Source organism: Ursus maritimus, assembly GCF_017311325.1.
Source record: "Ursus maritimus isolate PB19 chromosome X unlocalized genomic scaffold, ASM1731132v1 scaffold_X1, whole genome shotgun sequence".
Taxonomy (NCBI): Eukaryota; Metazoa; Chordata; class Mammalia; order Carnivora; family Ursidae; genus Ursus; species Ursus maritimus.
Genome location: NW_024423319.1, coordinates 34,358,572 through 34,376,912, shown reverse-complemented (window position 1 = coordinate 34,376,912; position 18,341 = coordinate 34,358,572). Strand labels below are relative to the sequence as shown.

General features: G+C 38.7%; 2 protein-coding genes across 2 annotated transcripts in view; both read left to right on the top strand.

The window, feature by feature from the left end:
* Positions 1-18,341, top strand: part of HTR2C (5-hydroxytryptamine receptor 2C) — a 150,352-nt gene that overhangs the window by 46,650 nt on the left and 85,361 nt on the right. The window lies entirely within an intron of this gene.
* On the top strand, positions 32-1,985 carry LOC103679747 (COUP transcription factor 2-like). The gene is given in 2 exon segments (XM_040628955.1): positions 32-629; positions 780-1,985. Coding segments are annotated over 2 exon segments (1,296 nt in total). The 5' UTR covers positions 32-396; the 3' UTR covers positions 1,843-1,985.

Genomic DNA, 18,341 nt, shown 5'->3' with positions numbered 1-18,341 from the left:
TTTTTTTTTTTTTTTTTTTTTTTTTTGCCTCCTATTTCTGTCTCTAAGCCAGACAATCCACTTGCAGTTCTCCCTACCCTCCCTCTCTCTCCATATTCGGCTCCACTCCCTCACCCCTGGCACCTACCCCTCCCTTCGTGGTAGGAAGCCCCCCAAACCAACAATGCCGATCGATCGGAGGGAAACAAATAAAACAAATACACTGGTTCAGACAAGCAGTTGATAAAACTTTGCAAAAAAGAAACAAAAAAGGAGAAACTAACCAACCTCAACCAACCAGCCCCCGAGCCACCCGGGGGCGCCCTCCTACATCCTGTCGCACAGACACACACGAAAGGAAGTGCGACGGAGCCAGAGATCAGGAGCCACCGTCGTCCACAGCCAGGGGAGCAGGAAATGCCGACGCCGGCCCCCACAGATATGGAAACGGTAGTCAACACCAGGAGCGACCCCCAGGATGAGATGCCCAGCTTTCAGGACAGCCAGGTCTTCCAGGTACTGCCCGAGCCAGGCCCGCCGCCCAGTGCCCAGTACCTGCCACAGACGCCCCGCCAACGGGGCCCAGTCAGCACGCTGGCAGAAATGGCGGCTGTCGGCCAGGGCAGCCTTAGTGGCTCCAGTGGTGACAAGCAACAGCAGTCCCCGCAACCACAGCCGCAGCCGCAGCCACCGCCACAGCCACCGCAGCCGCAGACGCCGCCGCAGCCACCACAGCCGCCTCCTCAGGCGCAGCCGCCTCCTCAGGCGCAGCCGCCACCACAGCTGCCGCTGCCGCCGCCGCAGCAGCAACAGCAGCACATCAATTGCGTGGTGTGCGGAGACAAGTCAAGCGGCAAGCACTACGGCCAGTTCACGTGCGAGGGCTGCAAGAGCTTCTTCAAGCGCAGTCTGGGGAAGAGCCTGAACTTCAAATGTCATGCCAACCAAGACTGCCGCATTGACCTGCACCACCGCAAACACTGTCAGTACTGCCGCTTCAAAAAGTGCATCGACGTGGGTATGAAAAGAGCCGCAGTGTACAAGAACAGGATACCGCCCGCCCAGCCAACCCATGGGCAGTTAGTGCTGAGCAACGGGGAATCCCTCAACTTGCACTCTAACCTGTCTGGATATGTTTCTCTGCTGCTCGGCGCCGAGCCCTATACCCTGTTCGGGTCAGGCAGCCAGCGCATGCAGCCCAACGAACTCTTGACCCTCGAGAAGGTTGGCGAACAGGCTGCCCGGCTGCTCTTCAGCGCCGTTGAATGGGCCCGGAACATCCCCTTCTTCCCTGACCTGTCCATCAATGACCAAGTGGCTCTGCTTCGCCTCACCTGGTGTGACCTGTTCATGCTCAACTGGGCACAGTGCTCCATGCCCCTCCATGTCATCCCGTTCCTGGCTGCCACCAGCTTACACATGTCACCAGCATCCTCCAACGAGGTGGCCATCTTTATGGACCACCTACAGATTTTCCAAGAGCAAATGGGGAAGTTCAAAGCTCTGCACGTCGACCCCTCCGAATACAGCTGCCTCAAAGCCATTGCCCTGTTCACTTCAGATGCCGTTGGTCTCTCTAATGTAGTCAATGTGGAAAGCTTTCAGGAAAGGTCCCAGTGTGCTTTGGAGCAATACGTTAGGAGACAGTACTCCACCCAACCAATGCGATTTGGAAAGCTTTTGCTTCGCCTCCCTTCCCTCCGCGCAGTCTCCTCCTCAGTGATAGAGCAATTATTTTTCACCCATTTGGTAGGTAAAACCTCCATCAAAGCCCTCATTCAGGATATGCTACTGTCAGACAACAGTGGTAACTAGCCGTATATGGCAATTCAAAAAATAAATCAAAATAAGAAGGGGGACTGAAACAGAGAGAGAGAAAAGGCGAGAGACTGGTTTGTTTGCTTGAATTCCTTCTGTTAAAGGATATATGTTACAAGTTTGCTATAAGAAGAGAGGGAAAGAATTTAATGGACTGTGAGTTAAAAAAAAAAAAAAGACTGTTTACAGAATACAAAAAAAAAATAAAACCACAAAAACAAAAAAAAAAACAAAAACAAAACAAACAAAAAAAAACTGTGTGGGACAGAACAGCCTGCTACCTATTTTTGTATAAAAAGGAAATTAGTCTTTACCTTTTTTTTTTGGTAAATTTTTGAAAAATGTTGCTAAAAGTACGTATAAGGAGATTGGAAGAAAACTAGTAGAATGGAGAAAGTAAGTCTTTTTTTTTTTCCAAATTATTAACTGTCCTTTGTCTGTGTACCTCTAGCTGTTCTTTTCTGTACTGTTCTAGTTCCAAGCCAGTTTATTCTCTAGTTCTATAATAAGTTTTGATATAATCTCGGCTTCTTAAATGCTGTGTATCCTTAAAATATATGTTCTGCAAGAATTAAAACTGAGTCCATGAAAATATCTTAGGAAGACATAAAACTTTAAAAGGCACTTCAAAGACAATGGAAACACACTTCTAAGTGGTATCCAAAAATTTTAAGTGAAATTGAGCACTCTAATTTGAGAACTGGAGGAATCACTTACAACACTTAGCTTCCCTTACCCCTGCCTCTCCCCTCAAAAGACACCATGACTAACGTAGATTTTTAATAGTTTAAAGAATGAACTGTGGGGTTTATTGGCAGCAAGGAATGTGTCCAAGACACATGCTGTAGTTTTGAATAAAAAGTTAACTTTTGTCGTTTGAATTGAGTCCCACTTAGTTCTTGAATTGTTATGAAAAGACTGCATTTGTGTATTTGGAAATCCTTTCAATTATAATTGTTGGCATTATCGCCTTTTTAAAAAATGCGATTGAAATCTGCATGACAAAATAACCCCGTTGGCACTTACAGGTAACACGATTGATTCAGTGTCTTAGAGTTTACAGTTTGTTTTTAAATGAAGGGTTTTTTCTTAAGTGCAATATTTCAGTATACTGTAAAAGTTAGAGTAACCGAACTATTTGGTCAAGTGTTATATTCCAAGGAAAATTGAAAGTACTCAGAAATTAAAGTATTATTTATTTGATGTCTTAAAAAATAATCTTTTTCTGAGCCACCCTAACCCCAAATGAGAGTAAACGATCTACCCTTGGCCTGGTCCCCCAGAGGGCTCCATACCACACAAACCCACCAATTTCAAAAGAGCCTTCCAAAATTTCATGGAAGCAGATAAGTAGACACAATGCATCAATTTATATATGCAGAGAAATTTCTCTCAGGATTGTATTTTAGGATTTTAAGAAGGTAGATGAGAGGGGAGGATGACAAGCAAGTCATGAACAATTGGGTCACAAAAATCTCTATGATTCCACAGGTCAGAAATAGCTACCTGTTGGTATGGGGGAAAAAAGAATCAAAAGTTTACAGATGCTTGAGAGAAATCGTCTTAAGTATAAGAGATTGGATTAAGTTAAATAACCTGGAAAAAGAAAGTTATAAAATGGCCATGTAATTTTGATCTAAAAGGTGTACCTTTCTCTAATTTCTCAAAGCTAGAGTTTTCCTTCCATGCAGAAACACACATACCAAAGCTAAATTTTTAAAATTGAAATATAACTGAGATACAACATGATGTTAGTTGTGTGTACGACGTAACAATCCCACATCCTCCCCAACACTTGTTATTTTTTGTCTTTTTGATAATAGCTATTTTGACAATTAGGGTGGTGATATCTCACTGTAGTTTTGAGACATATTCATATTTCCCTGATAAGGAGTGATGTTGAGCATCCTTTCATGTGCCTGTTGCCATCTGGATGCTTCTGTGGGAAAATGTCTATTCAGATCCTCTGCATAGTTTAAGTCCGATTTCTTGGGGTTTTGTTGTTGTTGTTGTTGGGTTATAGGAATCCTTTAAATATTTTGGAAATTAACTCCTTAATGGACATATGATTTCAAAATATCTTTTCCCATTCAGTACATTGCTTTTTTATTTTGTCGATGGTTTCTTATCCTGTTCAGAGGCTTTTCAGTTTAATGCAGTGTCATTTGTTTATTTTTGCTTTTGTTGCCATCACTTCTATAGTCAGATCCAAAATGATAGCCCTTAGACCAATGTCCAGGAACTTACCACCTCCGTTTTCTTCTAGGAGTTTTATAGTTTCTGGTCTTACATTCAAGTTTTTAATCCATTTTGAGTTCATTTCCTCTCCATTTGTTTGTTTCAATGTGCAAATATTTGTTTATTGGTTTTCACAAATGTATTATGGTAATATAAGATGTGAACAATGTGAAAAACTGAATGGGAAGATATGATAACTATTATTTTTGCAACTTTTCTGTATATCTGAAGTTATTCCAAAAATAAAGTTCTTTAAAATCTGTATATAAGTGTGTATTCTTCCTTTCTGTATCTTCTTATTATATTCCACTAGGGGCGCCTGGGTGGCTCAGTTGGTTAAGCATCCAACTCCTGATTTCATCTAGGATGTTGAGATCGAGCCCCATATAGGCTCCATGCTCAGGGCAGAGTTGGCTTGAAGATTCCCTCTCTCCCTCTCCTTCTGCCCCTCACCCTTCTGGTGTGCTCACTCTCTCTCTCTCCTTCATACATACATAAATAAATAAATGAATGAATAAATGAATAAATTAATCAATTCATTCATTCATTCATTCATTCATTCCATATTCCACTAGCTTATTTGTATTTCTAGGTGAGTACTATTCTGTTTTGAAGTATAACATTCATACAGTGAAGTGCAAAAAACTTAATTGTATAGATCAGCAAGTTTTTTTAGATCAGTAATTTTTTAACACACATATATACACACACTGTGGTAACCAGCATCCAGACTGAAATATACAGTTACTGGCAACCAAAGTTTCTCTTGCCACAATCCAATCAATAAGCAGCACCATGCCCCAAGAGATAATCACTATTTTCACTTCTCTCACAATAGCTAAATACCTGTTCTTGAACTTCGTATAAATGGAATCACACAGTATTTTGTTTTGTTTGTTCATTTATTTTGTTTTTTAAGTTCCACATATAAGTGAAATCATATGGTATTTGTCTTTCTCTGATGTATTTCACTTAGCATAATCTAGGCTCATTCATGTTGTGGCAAATGGAACATTTTAATTCTTTTCTATGGTTGAGTAATATTCTTGTGTGTGTGTGTGTGTGTGTCACATCTTCTTATCCATGATATCATAGGGTACTTGCCTTTCTAAGTTTGGCTTACTTCAGTTATAGCGCCCTCTAGATTCATCCATGTTGTATTTGTGGTTTTTCCAGTTTTCTTCTTGTAATTGATTTCTAGTTTTATACCATTGTCGTTGAAAAAGACGCTTGATATGATTTTAGTCTTCTTAAATTTATTAAGACTTGTTTTGTGGCCTAACATGTGATGTATCTTGAAGAATGTTCCATGTGCGCTTGAAAAGAATGTGTGTTCTGCTGCTTTTTAGTGGAATATTATATATATATATACATATATATATATATATATATATTTGGTCTAATATGTAATTTAAGGCTTATGTTTACATAGTAATTTTCTGTCTGGATGATCTATCCACTGATGTAAGTGGGGTATTAAAGTCCCCTACTATTATCATATTACTGTCAGTTTCTCTCCCTCTATGTCTATTAGTCATTGTTCTATGTATTTAGGTCCTTCTATGTTGGGTGCATAAATATTTAAAAATCTTATAACTTCTTGGTGGATTGACGCCCTTATCAGTATGTAGTGTCTTTTGTTATGTCCTTTTTTTTAAAAGCCTATTTTGTCTGATATCAGTATAGGTACCCTTAATTTCTGTTGGGTTCTGTTGGCATGACACCTCTTTTTCTGTCCCTTCACTTTCAGTCTGTGTGTGTCCTTACATGTGAAGTGAGTCTCTTATAGGCAGCATATAGATGGATCTTGTGTTTTGTGTTTTTTTAATCCATTCATCCACTATGTTTTTGATTGGAGAACTTAATCCATTGAAATTTAAAGTAATTATTGATAGGTATGTACTTATTACAATTCTGTTCATTGTTTTCTGGCTGTTTTGTGGTTCCTCTCTGTTCCTTTCTTCTCTTGCTCTCTTTTCTTCTGGTTTGATGACTTTCTATAGTGTTATGCTTAGATTCCTTTCTCATTATCTTTTGTGTATCTACTATGGATTTTTGCTTTGTGGTTACCATAAGGCTCATATATAACAGTCTAGATATTTAACCATCTATTTTAGCTGATCGCAAGCTAAGGTTGAATGCATCCTAGAACTCTACATTTTTTCTCTCCCCACATGTTTTATGTTTTCAAAGTCATATTTAGCACCTAGTTTCAGCCTGATTAAAAGCTAGACCCTCCGACAGCAGCTTTTAAGATATGCAAATATGCATAAGGTGATGTCTCCTTAATGACAGGTGCAAAACTGGGGGCTCCAGATTAGTATGTGAGCTCCTTTCTGGGAGGTATCAGTGAGCTGTAATGAGGCTAAGTGAGAACTCAAAGATGGTTTCCCCCAGCCTACATTCCCTAAGAGCATTTCTGTAGCCTTTAGATGTGTGGTAAGCCTGGAGCCTGCCCCTCAGACTGGAGCTCCAGATCAAGTAGATAGTCCTTTTTCATGGGGAGACTGGGGGTATGTTTCAGTCTGCTGTCTGTGCAGTGCCTTTGGGGTGGTAGCTGCAGATAACAGTCTTTCCATTTGTTCCAAAACTATAGGGCCCTACTGGAGTCAGGCATTCAAGCGGCATCCCTTGTGTGGGCTGTACACGCCAGACAGCTTTGGAAGGACTGCAGCGGAGCGGTGCACAGGGGTGGGGCAAGCCCCCTGGCCAGTTTTTTTGAGAGGAGGCTGTCCAGTGCTGCCTGAGGGTGGTGCTTTTGCTAGCTGGCTTAGGCAGGGCCCTAGGGAGTACCATCAGGGCTAGCAAGGTACAGGGAGAGTGAAAAAATGGCCTCTGCTAACATCTCTGTTCCTGTAGAGAGTTCCAGTAGGCTTGCCCCTCCAGCAGACACTTCAAGACTAGCAAGTGAATCTTCTTTACATATGGTCTCATTGCTTTTCAGACTGCTGCTTCTGCACTGGGTCCCAGGTGAATGAGTCTGCATACAAGTCCTCTAAGAGTGGAGTCTCTTGTTTCCTACAGCCCCATGGCTTTTATTTTTATTTTTTTTTTTTAAGATTTTATTTTTGGGGCACCTGGGTGACGCAGTCGTTAAGCGTCTGCCTTTGGCTCAGGGCGGGATCCCGGCATTCTGGGATCAAGCCCCACAACAGGCTCCTCCACTGGGAGCCTGCTTCTTCCTCTCCCACTCCCCCTGCTTGTGTTCCCTCTCTCGTTGCCTGTTTCTCTCTCTGTCAAATAAATAAATAAAAATCTTTTTAAAAAAAAGATTTTATTTTTTTATTTGAGAGAAAGAGAGAGAAAGCAGGAGTGAGGGGAGGAGCAGAGGGAGAAACAGACTCACTGCTGAGCAGGGAGCCCCACACAGGGCTTGATCCCAAGACCCTGTGATCATGACCTGAGCTGAAGGCAGACACTTAAGTGACTGAGCCACCCAGGCAGCCCAGCACCATGGCTTTTAAAATCAGGAATTTTTGGAGCTCATCTCTCTGGTGTAGGTCTCAAGGGTTGGGGTGCCTGATGTGGGGCACAAATCCCTAAATCCTTGGGGAGAATTTCTCTATTTGTGAGATCCCTCCCAACTATGCTTGCGACACCACGGGTAGGGCCTTTGGTGAGACTGCATCTCTGCCTCTCTTACCCACCTTGATGTGGCCTTTGGATCCTCTGTTGTGGAGCAGCTCGTTCAGGTCCTTCTTGGGCCTTTTTCAGAGGGAGTTTTTCCATATGCAGCTGTAGACTTGTCATATCCGTGGAAGGAGGTGCATTCACGATTTTCCTATGGCACCATCTTAAACGGCCTCTCAAAGCTAAAATTTAAATACCCAAAACATCCCCTAGAATATGGAAGAAATTGATTTTTCTATATATTTCGTGTTTAGATAAGAGTTTGGAGGATGAGAATATTAATAAAACTAGGAGAAAACTAAGTAATTCCCTATCCCCGCCCCTCCGTTCCCTTGCCCCCACCTTCAGACTAATCGTAAATCTTTATTAATCATATAATTTTCAGATTCTAATGACGTCTTATGCTTTATCAATATAAATACTTCCTAATTCAGATGACATGAGGTACAGATAGGACAAAGTCAGGGACATTTTTGGGGAAGTTGCTATTATATCTCAAATTCAAGTTTTCATATTGCCACTTTAACTTATGTCTGGGGAGGAAATGATTTATTAATGTCAGTCTTCTCAAAGTACACTTGCCATGGTCTATTCTTAGAAGAATCATTAGAAAAATTACAGTTCTTAAGAAAACTGAGAACTTCCTCTTAGCGACATGTTCTCAAGAAGAAAATTATTTGCTTCAGACTTTTGGCCCAGGGAAAGTTTTGTGGGAAAGATTCTGAAACAGCTTAATTACCCTTTTATGGTAATTAAAATGGAAAACTACTTAAGATTCTAACTGTGCCACAGAATTCCAAATGTTTTAGTGTAGTTGTTATTTTGTTACTGTACGAGAGACTTAACAATTCATGCTTCATCATATTTTACACTTCCAAGGACCAAATATCCCACCGTTTCTCATTAACTGGAGGAATACACACCACACAATGTTGCCTCGTATCCTCCCAGCAATGCAGCTTCTCACTGGAAATTAAAGCCTTTAAAAATGTCATTAATTCTTTTCCAGTTGATTCCTAAAAGGGTGCTAACCTGTTACAGGCCTCTCTCAGCGAGAAAATAATTATCAGTAATTATAATTTACCAATGATCTTAATTAGAAGTTATCTTAAGTGATAAGATTTTTAAAAATGCCGGAGCGCCTGGGTGGCACAGCGGTTGAGCGTCTGCCTTCGGCTCAGGGCGTGATCCCAGGGTCCTGGGATCGAGCCCCGCATCAGGCTCCTCTGCTGTGAGCCTGCTTCTTCCTCTCCCACTCCCCCTGCTTGTGTTCCCTCTCTCGCTGGCTGTCTCTCTCTGTCAAATATATATATATAAAAAAAAAAACCTTCAAGATGATCCAACACCACTGATATTTAAAAAAAAAAAATGCCAAGGAACCTCTCAAAATTTAAAAAGTGAGCTTTGAGGTGAGAAATTACACACCACGGAGGCCACGAAAGTGGAAGATATGCTAACACACCCCCAGCCAAGGACAATATTGATAAGAGAGAAAGGAAGAACCTCTTCTCTTGTGTTTCGTTAGGAGTTTGGAGGCTGAGGAAGTGGCTCAGATATACTCCAGACTCCTCACCTTTATTTGGTTGATAATAGTACATACCTCATATGATTTAAAGACTAACCAATATAATAAATAAAGCACCTAGAAGAGTGCCTGGCACATAGTAACCAGCACGTATTGCCTACTACTATTATAAAATAATATGTTCAGTATTCTAAGGATTTTGTTTTCTATCAAGTTTTCACATTTATCTACAGGCCCTTAAAGTGTCTTTTGAACATGCTGAGTTATGTCTGTGCCTCCAAGTACTTATATTTTGACTAAAATATTTTGCATAAAATAAATTGCTTTGTTTATTCTTTTTTTTTAAAGATTTTATTTATTTATTTGACAGAGAGAGAGACAGCCAGCGAGAGTGGGAACACAAGCAGGGGGAGTGGGAGAGGAAGAAGCAGGCTCATAGCGGAGGAGCCTGACGTGGGGCTCGATCCCATAACGCTGGGATCACGCCCTAAGCCGAAGGCAGACGCTTAACCGCTGTGCCACCCAGGTGCCCCCCCTGCTTTGTTTATTCTTAATAGACAATAAGTGATTGAGTGGTCTGTGAGGGACATTACTGCATTCTTTTTGTTCTTTAGTTATGTTAGAACCTAAAAAAAAAATCTGTATAATCTATATATTACATGTAGTTAGTGTGTCCCATTCTTCAAGATATCTAGGAACAAAGATCCCACTGTCCTTTTTCAGGATAATCAAAGACCTGAGGTATTCAAGAAATTTCAGAAGAGTTCTAAATGTGAATATTTAGTTCTATGTCCTTCCAAAGCCTTATTCCTCCTACCCATTCTGTTGTCTTAATAATGAGCTTGAAATGCAATTGCTTTCCTACCATATGGATATGTTTAGTGGTATGGAGCTCCATAAGTATCGAATTAAATGTGTAAAGGAAATAAAGTCCAAAAGTACCATTACATTGAAATGTTTTACAAAAAGAAAAATTTTCCAAATCCCAGCCAATGAACCACTTAGGTTTGGCAACATTTGTGTTGATCCAGTTCATTATAGAAAAACTAATTTTCTATTTTATGAGAACTTATTGTAATAGGATATAAGATAGATGGATAGATGATTAGATAGATAGATAGATAGATAGATAGATAATCAATAGATAACAGATATTTCACTTATAGAAATTCCTTTTGTAACTTAAATTGAAAAATAAGCACTCAAGAAAATATACAAGTATATTAGAGATACAGAGTAGAAAATGATTAGTCCCTTCCCTTTCTCCCATTTAGAACATAGCACTGCTTACCTTCCCACCAATATATTAAATAGACTCTGCCCCTTATTCTGTGTGCATTTATATGAATTGCATGAAGCTTTAATCACAAAAAAGAGTATTTTGTACGTTTCTTCTCAATTACAAGTTTTACTATGGAACCAATATAATATAAATACTTTTGATCAAGATTATTCACTTCATCACTGAAATGTTTGGAAATTTTAAAATAAGCAAACCAAATGTTAAATATCATTTTCTAGCAGTAGCAGTAAAAGGAAATTGTCGAGAACATTTTGAATTCTGAACAGATGTGGCTTTTCTGACCATGACAATGAACAGCACCATGAGCACATCAACCAAACCCCTAAATGGGATGGCATATTATATAATAATAATTCAATCACATTACAGATGTGATCATACGGTTGGCAGAAAAATTAAGTGGCCAAACACATTCCTCAATGTCCTATTGCATTAATCTGGACATGCTCATGAATACTTATAGATGGATATATGCCTCAGTGTGGGAATGCATACTGAACGCAAAACGTATGCACATGAACACAACAAGAATTAACACAGCCCACAAAAATTTTCTCAGCCCCTTCTTTAATCCACGAAAAGTCACACTAGAATCACTTCAAGAAGAGCTAATCCACTGAATTTGTCTCAGGGAGGGAGAGTATGGGGTAGAAGAAACAAACGAATTCTTCCTCTCTTCTCAGGAAACATTGAAAAACTTCTCTCCCACCGCAAAGTTTGTAACAATTTCACGTCTAACAACAATTTCACGTCTAAATAATAAAAAGAAAAGTGGGAAAACTTGAGCCAGCTTCTCTCCAGTATTTGTCACTTTGAGATAGATGGTAAATTCATTCATTCATTCATTCGAATATTTACTGATTATCTATACTGGGTGTTGGGTTTACAGTGGTAAACAAAACTGGCATTATCCTTACCTTTAAGGAGTTTATAATCTTGTAAAGAATCCCAGACAGTAGGCGCACAAGCAGACAAATAAACAGAGACAGTGGGTGCGAATAAATACTTACAAAGTGGGGAAAAGATTTTGGAGACTGGAGTTTACCAGTTCATATTTTTCATACTTAAACTGGGCCTGTGGCTTTTAGATGGTCATTCTCATTCATCGTAGCCACAATTCTTGGAATGTGACCATCTGCCTCAGAATTACCCGGTATTTGAAGGTGCATTTTACAAGCTCTCCAGGTGATTATGATGTACCGCAAAATTCAAGACTCGCTGTTCTATATGATGATCTTTCTTTTAGGAAGATAGTTTCTAAGGTCCACCCATCGTTATCCAGACATATGACAGCAACAGCACGATTTTCTGAGTCATTCTGCTTTATGATCTTCTTGACCAAAGTTTCATACAGAAATGTATTCATCGAAGCCAGTGCAGGGGGAAAGTAAAAACTTGCACAATCTTTTTAACAAAATTATTATTTAACAGTGAGGCTTTTAGGAAGATATTGATATTTAACCTCTCTAACTTTCTAAGCTACACATCACTGGCTTGTCACTGTCCCTTCATTCATCAATGTCCGTAGGACAAACAACTTTTGTTTCTCATCTTTTATTGAACATATAACATAAACGTTCAACAACAATTTGTAAAAACAAGAGGTAAGAAAGTCAAATATTACCTTGCCACCATAAATCTCTGTCACTTGTACTGCAATATATTTGTTCCTCTCTTATTATCTGTGCATACATGTGTCTTAGATGACTAAGACCATATCATAAGTAGGATTTTATGTTCTGATTTTTTTTAAAGATTTTATTTATTTATATGACAGAGAGAGACAGCCAGCGAGAGAGGGAACACAAGCAGGGGGAGTGGGAGAGGAAGAAGCAGGCTCCCAGAGGAGGAGCCTGATGTGGGGCTTGATCCCGGAACGCCGGGATCACGCCCTGAGCCGAAGGCAGATGCTTAACGACTGCGCTACCCAGGCGCCCCAATGTTCTGATTTTTTTGACTTGACTTTATTTTGATTTGATTTGTGAACATAGGCTTATTGTTTTATTTTGGTGATAAGTCATTGTGTTCAATGACCTCTGACTGGTCCACAAAAAGACATAAAGTAAATATTCAAAAGTCTTTTCCCAGTGAATTTATGTTTACCACCGTACTTCAAATAACCGGCAGAAAAAATTAACATTCTGAAAAACTAGAAATTGAAATAAGGAAAATAGGAAGAATATGTGGACCTTGATGGGCTCCCTATAGTGTGACAGAGCTGCAAAAGAGTTTAGAAATCATATCAGGCAATGTCTGCACACTTTACTAGAAGTTGGCTGGCAAGCTACAGAGTCTGTCATGAGCTAGTTTGATCATTAACGGTTTATTCAGGGGACAAAAAGGAATATACATAAAATTTTCATTTCTATACTGATGCATGTATTTATTTAAATGACTATGGTGTTTATAAATTATTTTGAATATCATCTTTCCATGTATGTGGTCTCAAGATTTCTTTCCCCTGCTGGCTCTCCTTTAGAGGTGGAAGGGGTTCTGGAAATCAGGATGGTTTCTCTTCAGCTCTCAGTTTCTTCCCTGATTGTTCACTAGGATTTATCCTATTGTGGCTCCATTTTTCAAGATCTTGAGTGCCTAGGAGCAGGGGTTGGCCCACTCCGTATGAGCTGGATGGTAGAAAGGGCAAGTGACTCCAGTGTTAAGTGACGACCCTAGACCATCCTATTTTCCTGTCCTCTTGCCAGGCCCCATCCTACAGTTTGTCAGTGATTGAGACTTGGGGCTCTTTCCATCTGCCATCAGAGACAATCAGATCAAATGCAAATCAAATGCTCTGGATCTTCTGGGACAGGTCTGATTATATCTAATTCTGTCATTTTGAAAAGGACAATTAACTCTTGATAGAAAAAGTTGCTATATAAGTCTATAGTCTTCAAATAATCAAAGAATGATCTTTTCATTACATGCATCAACATTCCCAATTTCCTATAGGAGGAAATTATTATGGATTTTTATAGTTATCTTTCTCTTCTAGTGATCAGCTACAAAGTATGGCATAAGACAGTACAAGATTAAAAGCCAGGAGATCTGGGTTCTAGGTCTGACTATACTACTGAGTGATGCATAAACACAGGCAAATCAGTAAAAAACCCTCTAGACTTTTTTGAAAGTTTCTACTTAAATTCCAGTTAGTTAATATGTCGTGTAATACTGGTTTCAGGTGTAGAATTTAGTGATTCATCACTTATATGTAACACCCAGTGCTCATCACAACAAGTGCCCTCCTTAATACCCATCACCCATTAGACTTTTTTTTCATTTGCTTATTTATCTATCCATTCATTCATTCAAACAACACATAATAAGTACCTACTTTGCATCAGGCACTCTTCTCATCGCTGTGACTAAAACAGTGAAAATAACAGACATGAAGCTTATATTCATGGGAGGAGATACACAAAAAATAAATGAATAAAATATAAAGTTAGATGGTAATAAGTGCTGTGAAGTGAAGTAAAATGGTGAGAGGGAGTAGGGAGTATCTGTGTGTGTGTGTGTGTGTGTGTGTGTGTGTGTGTGTGTATACACATGCACAATGCTTTGTTAATGATGCCTGTACAAGATTATTTGATGGTGTTAGATTTTAGTGTTTGGTTTCTGTCTGTGACTATTTCAATCTATGCTTTAGTCCTTTCTTCCGAAATGAGAAAACAACATGAACTTAGCAAAAGCTTAAGGCAGACTCACTGATTGTATCAAACCCCAAAATTACATAACCAAAATGCCTGCCCCTTATTCCTAGATGTGTACGTTGTGGTTTATGTACAAGGCAAATGATAATAGAGGCAAACAATAATAAACACCTGCCATGTTCGTACTAATTTGCGGCTGTCTCTTTTAAGCAGCAGAACCTAATCAGGTTATATTTGAAAGACGTGCCCTTCTTCAATTTATTGTCTAGGTTAGCCACACCTCTTTGAAATGAAAGAGGCTATTCCCACCCCATATCAAACAGACTTACTCACCCAGGAATCAACAATCCTTGCTCAGACTGGAGAAATCTTCCTGTGTGTTGTGCTGATAGAGAGCTCTCACTTCTCAGTTAAGAACGCTGGGAGTCAGAATTGTAGGATTTCAATGCCTCAGAGATCATGCTGTTGTTGTTTCTTTCTCTCCAGTTTTCCTCTCAAGATGAAATGTACTTTCTAGCTTATAGAGAGCAACTTGGATACCTCTACAGGAAGATCTTAATATATTTATTTACAATAAGGGAATTCTGGTTAGTAGTAGGCAGCTATAAACACATGGGAGATGCAATAAGTGCTAGAGATCTGATTAGCTCATTTTTACCACTATAAAAATTCCAATTTGCATAAAGCTTAAGTGTAAGTTCTACAAAAACCACAGGAAACTTCTTGGATTTGTAGAAGAAATATATCTTCTTCAAACAACTTAGAACAAATGAAACAACTTCGAACAAATAATTTAGAACAAATAAACAACTTAGAACAAACAACTTAGAAGAACATGCATCCAGACAATCTTATACTCTCCTCTGTGCCTTCCTAAGACTAAATGTTCTTGGCTTGTTCCCTTCTGTGCCCACTCTTCACCACCCCATGATGGTATACAAGAATGAAAAGTACTGTAACCTGAGGATGGAATCGCCCCCTGTCTCACTTAGGATTATGTCTTCAGTTAATTGTACCTGCTCACTCAGATGAATGTTCCAACAAAATGTGTCTTTCATCTGGTGACAGTCCACATTAAATTGGGAGAATGTTCATTGTACTTGGAAATACCCCTACGAAAAATGTGAGTTGTCTCTAGAACAATTCATACTAGTAAGGTAAGTTTCACTGAATCTGGCTCTAATATCTATCTTCTATTTCCATGGAAGAAATAAATTCCTTCTATATCTTTGCAAATCTGCAGGCAGAAAAGTGTTGTGATGAAATAGCCCATCTGGAAGGAAGGCTCTATTATTGATGCAAAAGCCAAAATGAGTTGACTTCCTTTAGCTTACTTTTATTATTATCTTTTTCCTGAGTACGACTTGTTGCAATTTATAAGACTTCAGTTAAGCAAGTTATTTTTAAAAATTTGCTGTTTTGGTAAGACCAATATGTTGTCACTTTAAATCCATCTGGTAATTTTTTGGTCTCCCTCTATCTTGAATTTTGATGCCTCTAAGGACTATTTGCAGATTTATCAAAAACAGAATAGTATTATTTCAGCTCTGGCCGAGAATTCTGAAGGCCTCTGCTATTCATCTCTTCCCTAAATCCAAATACACATACTCTTCCCTTACCTCTATGGGTCTCTTCATTCTTTGTTAAATGTTTCAGAAGATGGGGATAAGAATTAAATATCAAAAAAGGATAATAAAAACAGAAAAATAGAGAAATCAAGGGTTGGCAATTCTAAAAACAGTGACAACATCATAGATTAAAAATTGGAAATTCTGTAATGTAAGCATACTACTTAATGCTCTTACATATTAAAAACCTTTAAATTTGAAAAGCAATTTTGCCTATGGCATCTCATTTAAGTATTATTTGTACCAATAAATGAATGCTGTGACCCTACAAATTGGGTATAATTAGCTTCATTTTATTTTTAGAGAAAGAGAGAGTGTCGGGGGGAGGGACAGTGGGAGAGGGAGAGAGAAAATCTTAAGCAGGCTCCACGCCCGTCATGGAGCCCAACATGGGGCTTTATCTCAAGACCCTGAGATCATGACCTGAGCTGAAATCAAGAGTCAGATGCTCAACCCACTAAGCCATGCAGGTGCCCCTAATTAACTTCATTTTTAAAGTGAAGAAAATGAGGATCAGAGAGATTTAAGAACTATCGTAGCTCAGGAGTGGTATAATTTAGATTAGAGCCCAGCTCTGTCCGACTCCAGAGCTTCAAGCCCTTTATACCAGTATTGCAAAGAGGTAGATAGTGACACAGTGACACAAACAGGTAGATAGTGGAAGTAGTATCGTTCTTCTCAGATATCAGGTATGGTGATGAATTGAGTACAACACCTGCAACCAAGTGTTCCTTTTTTCTTTCCATTCCATTTCTTTCTTTCCATTCCACTGCTTATGATAGTAAAACGAGTCATTGTTAACACGGGAAGCAGAAATCCTGTGTCACCCTTGACCCTGTTCTCTTTCCATTATACCGTTCTTTCTTGCCACATTGTGGCCCTCTTAGCTCCAATTCACCTGTAGTTGGCCTAATGTAAATTCTGGTGAATACCTTCTAATATAATTTTATTATAATTTTTAATAGAGTTTCCTAATTATTTTATTATTTTATTTTTTGTATTTTTTAAAATTTAAAATTGAAACTCTACCTCTGAAACTAAGAATACATTATATATTATATTAATTAATTAATGTCATATTAATTAATTAGTTTCCTAATTATTAAGAGTTCAGTTTCCCGAATTGGGCAACACTGCACTTTGAGTTTCTAACCTAAGCTACTGTGTATATAAATTAAACATCCATGGACACAAAAGTGCCCATAGATTTTTACTTCTTGCCCTTAAGTGAATTAAAGAATAAATTAATCGTTGTGCTATTGGGATTAAGTAGGGTTAGTGGCTATAAAAGAGCACATTGTTCCCTAAATGTTCTCATTTGAAAAGTTGGCAATATGTATTAATCAAGCTAAATACTCCTAGTCAGACTGGAATGAGATTGTTCTCACGAATTAGAGCACCTGGCTGCAGCACAGAACAGTATATATGAAAAAGGATCATTCCTGGGATATGGGGACAGAACCACCATCAGGGAACTGGGACAAGCAATGTGCCACTGGGACACAATAGCAAAATTAACTTTGCTCTTGTCGCCTATACCAAGTGTTGTGGTATGCATGTGCTAAACAGTGGTCTTAGAAAAGCATATATTGGAAATGGTTAGCCAAATTTTGGTAAGATTATTTGCTTCTTTCATATGATTTTGCACAGATCTGAGAGTTATTCTTGCTGTAGATTAATAATATTCGTGTAAACATTGCCCTGTTAATATAATTTCAATGAGACTGAAAGAATGATTTGGACATATCTATATTCTTCCGATAATTAGGAAGACAACAATTAGTTTACACCCAGGGTCTGAGAGCCAGAAAAGACCTTAAAATTCAAATACCTCAGCTTCTTCATTTTACAGACTTGGAAACTAAGGTTCAGTGAGCTTAACTGATTACTTTAATAACACAAAGTTACGTAGTATGAGAGCCAGAAGTGGAGTTTATATCCAGGGTCTGACCAGACTGCACTCCTTTAAAACTAAGGCCCAATTCTGCCAGGAACTGATTAATCTTACCAAATCACAGTGCTTAGGGTTTTAATGTCAGGAAATGACCTAATTCTTTACTTTTCCTAATATGTGTGTATTTCAACATGGAGCTTTGATGACTAAAGGCTTCAGTTCCATTTAATAATTTTTAAATGGGAATGTGAACGGAAGGATACATAACCTTAGATCTTGACTGATGTGTCAGGCCAGCAGTACGTTGCCTACACAAAATGAAATTTCAAATGGTGCTTATATTCTTTAGATTACAATTAAGTAAAAACCTATCATATTTTCCACACAAAGATAAATATGGTGTTAGTTATCACATAAAATCACTACTTAACTATAATATACTGTTGTTGGTCATAGTAAAGACAAAGTATTAGCACTGAAAAAAAAATCTGTTTCACTCTGTACAAATCTACCTTATGCTTCCAAACTCCTAAAACATGAAGAAACATCTGCTGTGAGTTAAGCAGTTAATTATTATATAAAGTATTTTGATAGTTATTTCCATAAACAGTCCACAGCATGTAGTGATATATGATGTAATATAATATAATATAATATAATATAATATAATATAATA